The sequence below is a fragment of the Arachis ipaensis genome, chromosome B06, assembly GCF_000816755.2.
Source record: "Arachis ipaensis cultivar K30076 chromosome B06, Araip1.1, whole genome shotgun sequence".
Taxonomy (NCBI): domain Eukaryota; kingdom Viridiplantae; phylum Streptophyta; class Magnoliopsida; order Fabales; family Fabaceae; genus Arachis; species Arachis ipaensis.
The window spans coordinates 117219719-117226191 of record NC_029790.2 but is presented as its reverse complement, the minus strand read 5'-3'; the positions used below and the strand labels follow the sequence as shown (position 1 = coordinate 117226191).

At 38.4% G+C, this 6473-nt stretch overlaps 1 protein-coding gene and 1 long non-coding RNA gene across 10 annotated transcripts in view; one reads left to right on the top strand and one right to left on the bottom strand.

The window, feature by feature from the left end:
- LOC110263508 overlaps positions 1 to 6473 on the bottom strand; it is a 24930-nt gene that overhangs the window by 1743 nt on the left and 16714 nt on the right. The gene's annotated exons all lie outside the window — the stretch shown is intronic.
- The window catches only part of LOC107604847 (hemK methyltransferase family member 2), an 11158-nt gene continuing 4794 nt past the window's right edge, over positions 110 to 6473 (top strand). For 3 of the 9 annotated variants that reach the window (XM_016306550.2, XM_016306553.2, XM_016306552.2), the window contains exons 1-3: positions 111 to 489; positions 4546 to 4666; positions 4778 to 5555. In XM_016306550.2, the coding sequence (XP_016162036.1) occupies positions 4664 to 4666; positions 4778 to 5548 (774 nt within the window). In that variant the 5' untranslated portion in view covers positions 111 to 489; positions 4546 to 4663 and the 3' untranslated portion in view covers positions 5549 to 5555. Of the gene's footprint in view, positions 490 to 1067; positions 1655 to 4086; positions 4230 to 4545; positions 4667 to 4777; positions 5556 to 5674; positions 6064 to 6473 lie in introns of those variants that run through there. The other 6 variants (XM_016306549.2, XM_021104865.1, XM_016306551.2 and 3 more) reach the window with 5 other exon arrangements.

Genomic DNA, 6473 nt, shown 5'->3' with positions numbered 1-6473 from the left:
CCCCCCCCCCCCCCCCCCCCCCCCCCCCCCCCCCCCCCCCCCCCCCCCCCCCCCCCCCCCCCCCCCCCCCCCCCCCCCCCCCCCCCCCCCCCCCCCCCCCCCCCCCTTTTCCCCCTCTTTCTCTCTCTCTCTCTCTCTCTCTCTCAAATCTCACTCTCACTTAGTGCTCTTCCTCTCACACTCAAAAAAACCATCCGCTGACCGCCGCCGCACGGCTGCTGCCACCTCGCCGGCTCCTTTGCCTCGGCTCTCCGGCTCCTGTGCATCACCTTCACTGCGTCTTTGCCTCTGCCTCTCCGTCTGCGTCGCCGTCGTGCTTGGTCTCCCTCTTCTCTGCTCGTTGTCTCGTGTGCGTCTCTCGTCGTCGTCAGTCTCCGCACGCCGTCTCTCGTCTTGTTGCTGCTGCTGCCTCCCCTATCCAGTCTCTGCTTCGCCGTGCTTGGTCTCCCTCTTCGCTGCCTGCGTTCTGCCTTCACATCACATCATCAGGTAAGCTTTTTAATTTTTTTTAGTTTTTCGGTTACTGGATTATAATCTGTTTAACGGATTAATTGATTAACTGATCAGTTGATTCTTGATTGTTGTTGATTATAATTTGTTGATTCTTGGCAGATTATTCAAGTTTTGTTGATACATTGGAATATATGTAGTGTAATATATGTAGGTTTAGTGGCTGTTTGATTTTTTTTTTTTTTTGTGATAATTGGAATACACCATCAGAAACACCATCCTCCCAAATTTTGTTGGCAGATCATTCAAATTTTATTGATACATTGTAATATATGTAGGTTTAGTGGTTGATTGATGCTTTTGTTTTGCTGATTATTGGTGTTTAGGGTTGATTTGTTGCTGTTTTTATATTAGTATGGTGAATTGAGATGCTGTTTTTATATTGTTGGTGTTGTTTTTTATATTGTTCTGTGTTGTTGGATAGTGGATAGGTTCTGTGAATTTGAGTTACTGCTTTGTTTATATTGTTTTGGATAGTGGATAGTTCTGGAAATGTATATTGTTATGCTCATGTTTATTTTGTTGCATAATCTTTGATGGCTTGGTTTTGTTTGCAGGGGTTTAAACCATGAGTATTTGGCACTTCTCAATTCTAAGCTTTATGTTTAAAAGTTCAAACATTTGAAACTTTATTGCATTCTTTTATTTCTTTTATCTGCAACATACGACTTTGACAAATAATGATTTGGCGGAATTTGTTCATATTCTGTGCATGAAGGGTTTATGATTATATACTTTTGAAAATTCTAGTCACAATTGTCTTTTATGGGAAGCGATAAAAACAAATCTCAAATTAGTTATTTTAGAAATTGAGACAATTGTTATTAAAATATTAGTGACAGTATGTATTTCAAATTTTAATTTTAAGTTTTTGATTATTTTATAATTTTTATTTACGTGAGACCGAGTCAACCAGTTCAACCAGTATTCCACCGGTTGAACCAATGACTCAGTGACCCAGTAGTTTGCCCGGTTCTATCACCGCTTCGGTTCTAACAACTATGGTGGCGACTGCTTCTATCAAAATCTGATTCCTTCAATGCCTAACTCAAACCTAAAGCTCTTGTTTTCTGAAGCTTCTTCAACCACTTTCTTCCTTTCTCTTTGTGATGCCGCACAACCCTGATTCCTTCTCTCCTTCCCTGTAAGACCCCTTTTCTTTCTATTCAGTCAGCGAACACATTTCATTATATCAATGTAATGTTTTTTTTTTTGTTCTGCCGATAACCCATGTCTCAGTTATAAGAAAGTTGTGTTCTTTTTCTGTTTTTCTTATCAAAAGGGGTTCTAATGCATAGTACATGTATAGTAATTCATTGGATTATTCACTTTAGCTTTTTTATTGGACTATGTTGTTATGTTTTGTTTTGGTTTCCCTTCGATCTTAAACCATTGTTGATGTTGTTGTTGTTGTTGATAATGCCTGCATATGTTTTTGACATCTTAATTTTAGCTTTCCTTGTGATTCATATTTGTTGTTGATTGTTCCTATGATTTATGTCAAAAGTGTTGTGTACTGAAGTTTGTCATCTACCATGTTCATGTAAGTGACAATAGTTTTTGGCTACATTCTTAAGAAGCAGGGGAAATTTCAGCCATGATCTTTCTTTATGTCAGCAAACTCAGATCATTGTCTTCTTTGATCCCAGCCGAACTTTTAGGCTTTTGTTCTTGTTTACATACTCGCTCATTGTTGCCCTATGCCAAACACATCAATTGGAACACAACCCACAGTTTTGTTCAAAGAAACCCAGTTCTTTCTCTCTTAGAAAGATGTAAATCCTTGGTTCAGTTAAAGCAAATTCAAGCTCAAATGACCTTAACAGGCTTAATAGACAATAGCTTTGCTGCAAGTCGCCTTGTTGCTTTCTGCGCTCTCTCAGAATCTCAAACACTTGGATATTGCACAAAAATTTTGTATCATACAAACGAACCAAATGCCTTTTCTTGGAATACGACAATTAGGGGATATATAGAAAGTGGAGACTTAGATGGAGCTCTTGTTTTGTACAAGAAAATGTTGCAGTATGATGGGTTGAAGCCAGATAATCATACTTATCCGTTATTGCTTAAAGCATGTTCTTCTCCTTCTCTAAATTGTGTAGGTCATACTATACTTGGACATGTATTAAAGTTTGGGTTCGAATTTAACTTATTTGTGCACAATGCATTAATCTCTATGCTACTGTCCTATGGGAACTTAGAGGCAGCATATGATGTGTTCAATAGAGGATGTGTGAGGGACCTAGTAACTTGGAATGCGATGATTACGGGATGTGTTAGAAGAGTACTGGAGATTGAGGCTATAAAACTCTATCGGGAAATGGAGGTTGAGAAGGTGAAACCAAATGAGATTACAATGATTGGATTGGTTTCTTCTTGTTCTCAGTTACATGATTTGAATCTTGGTAGAGAATTTCATCGTTACATCAAAGAACATAAGCTTGAGTTGACAGTTCCACTTATTAATACACTTATGGACATGTATGTGAAGTGTGGAGACCTATTGGCTGCACAAGTTTTATTTGATAACATGGCACAGAAGACCACTGTTTCATGGGCTACAATGGTTCTTGGATATGCCAGATTCGGTTATCTTAATATTGCTAGGAAAATTTTATATAAAGTTCCAGAGAAGAGTGTTGTTCCTTGGAATGCAATCATCAGTGGCTGTGTTCAAACCAAGCATAGTAAGGAGGCATTGACTTTATTCCATGAAATGCAAATTAATAATATAGAGCCTGATAAAGTGACCATGATCAACTGCTTGTGTGCATGTTCACAACTAGGAACACTTGATGTTGGAATATGAATTCACCATTATATTGAAAGAAAAAATCTTTCTGTAGACGTCACCTTGGGAACTGCTCTAGTTGACATGTATGCCAAGTGTGGAAATATTGACAGGGCTCTCCAGGTTTTTCAAGAGCTTCCTCAAAGAAATTGTTTGACCTGGACAACTATTATTTGCGGTTTAGCATTTAATGGGAATTCTCGTGATGCTATATACTATTTCTTAGAAATGATTCGTATTGGATTGATGCCTGATGAGATCACCTTTCTTGGTGTCTTATCAGCTTGTTGCCATGGAGGTTTAGTTGAAGAAGGCCGCAAATATTTTTCTCAAATGAGCTCCAAATTCAATATATTCCCTAAGCTTAAACACTACTCTTGCATGGTGGATCTTCTAGGAAGGGCTGGTCATCTGGAGGATGCTGAAGAGCTTATCCGAAATATGCCTATAGAAGCGGATGCTGTGGTGTGGGGTGCTTTATTCTTTGCTTGTCGTGTTCATGGCAATGTTCAGATTGGGGAGAGGGCAGCTATGAAGCTCCTTGAGATGGATCCTCAAGATAGTGGGAATTATGTTCTCCTTGCTAGCATGTACAGTGAAGCGAAAATGTGGAAGGAGGCAAGGAGTGCAAGGAAACTAATGAAGGAAAGAGGGGTAGATAAGCTTCCTGGTTGCAGCTCCATTGAGATCAATGGCATTGTTCATGAGTTTGTGGTAAAGGATGCATTACATCCACAGTCTGAAATGATTTATGAAAGCCTGATTTCTTTGACAAAGCAACTGGAGCTTCTTGAAGTTACATCCGCAGTTCCAGCTTCTGGAGATAATCTTTCCTTCTAAACTAGCCTACTTACTTGGTGTACCTCTGCCAACATCTCATAAAATCATGTATCTGGACCTCAACGCTAGATGAATTTAACATAAGGTGCATTATGGCACACTGTCAAAGTTTGAAGTGTTGGACTCTACTAATGACTTTTTCCTAGTTGCTCCTATATTCTGTGGGAAGACAAGATCAAGTTAAAGAAATTTAAGTGCTTATGTGATATATAAAACACTTGCTCTTATATATATATAGCTATTATGTTTTGTATTATTAGTATACAGAATCAACAATACCTAAATAATATTGGTTTAAGACATTTGCAGAAATTATATTGTTGACACTTGACACTTATTTGCTTGTTTCTCCTACTTCTTTATGCTACTTGTTTCTAATAGTTCCGCAATTTCGGGTTCAGGGCTTAGGAGTCCAGAAGAAGCTGACATTGTAATTTTGCCTGACATTGAGGAGAGCAATTGAGAGCTGGATTCGATTCAAGATATTTGTATATCATTGCTGAAGTGGACACTGCTGAAATGGTAAGGCAGCAGAAGTGTTTTATTGCGACTACTTCCCCACATCTCCCTTCACCTTTGAATTACATTGAACCATTGATGTTTACACTAACAACAATTTTCTGCTATAAATAGGCTTCATACAAGGAGAATAGAACTGCCCAAATTCGGCTTGTGAGTTCACATGATGAGGTTTATGAACCATGTGATGATTCTTTTGCGCTGGTTGACGCTCTGCTTGCCGATCGCTCTAACTTGTTGGAACATTGTCCTACAATGTGTATGGAGATTGGCTGTGGCAGCGGATATGTCATTACTTCCCTTGCTCTTATTCTTGGACGTGAAAGAGGTGGCGTCAACTATATCGCAACTGACATAAACCCAAATGCAGTTAAGGTGACCCGTGAGACATTGGACGCACACGGGGTTGACGCAGAGTTGATATTAACAGATATTGCATCTGGGCTAGAGAACCGACTAGCTGGTTTGGTTGATGTCATGGTTGTAAACCCTCCTTACGTACCTACTCCCGAAGATGAAGTCGGCGCTGAAGGTATTATCTCTTCTTGGGCTGGAGGGGAAAATGGAAGGAGAGTAATTGATCGGGTTCTGCCTGTTGCAGACCATCTTTTGTCCGAAAAGGGATGGTTGTACATGGTCACCTTGACGGCAAACAATCCGTCTGAAATATGCCTGCAAATGAAGAAAAAAGGGTATGCTTCTAAGATTATCATTCAAAGATCGACAGAGGAAGAAAGTCTACATATAATCAAGTTCTGGCGCGATTCCGATACTACAGTAGATGAGGTAACAGACCAATCCCTTATCGGGTTTCTTGGCTCCTTGCTTTCACAAATTCCTCTATTTTCTCTCTGGAGAGGCAGCAATAGTAACGATAACTGCTGATTAGAAGGTAATTAATTGTTATTATTTATGGGATATCTTTTTGCTATTTTAAACATGAATGTCTTGCTATACCTTGTCTATTCAAAATCCTATAATAAATCCAGTAAATAATCATTACTTCGCTAGGTGGGATTAGACATATGAATCAACTGAGGCTAGTGACCTCTGTCAAAGACCAAATTTTAAGAGAAAGCATTTAAAGCAAGGTTTTTTATAGGCTTGCCAGGGTTCTTCCTTTGTTCTTTCCCTTTCAATTGTAGTGTGTTCTGCTTGATCCAATTTTCTCACAAGAGCCTCAATATTTTTTTCTCAATTGAGCAATTTATCACAGGCCAGTTTCTATCGTTGTCACTTAACTAGTTGCAATTATTTTCGAGTTCATTCATTTCTGATGTTATCATTTCTTTTCTTCTTAATTCACGGATCACCAATTGGTTCTGCTCATATCTTTTGCTCCTTTGGACTTCATTTCCCAAAATTTACTACCATAAAACACTGCTGATCTTATAAGCTTAGACTGAATTTTTCTTTTGACTTCACTTATGATTTGTATTTATATTTGCATTTGCTATTGCATGCAAATTTTTTTTTTTTTTCAATCGGAAAAGTGATTTCTTTTCTGTTAGTAAAATGCAAAAATACGCACTTTTAAATACATGACTTCCTGTTTTTACTTTTTACAAGCTAATTTTGAAAAGCGATCCTTTAAATAGTTTCAAAAATACTCCTAATTTTTAAAAGCTGCAAGTACAGGTTTATCATCTTTTTTATTTATCAAACACAAAATTAGATGCCCGTACTTTTGAAAAGGACAATTTCCTTTTTAAAGAGCTTTTCCAAACCAAGTCTTAATCTAATAAGTGGACATTATGTGTCCTTGTTTGTTTCATTTTATCCATTTGTGGCTTTTTTCTTTTTTCCCTAC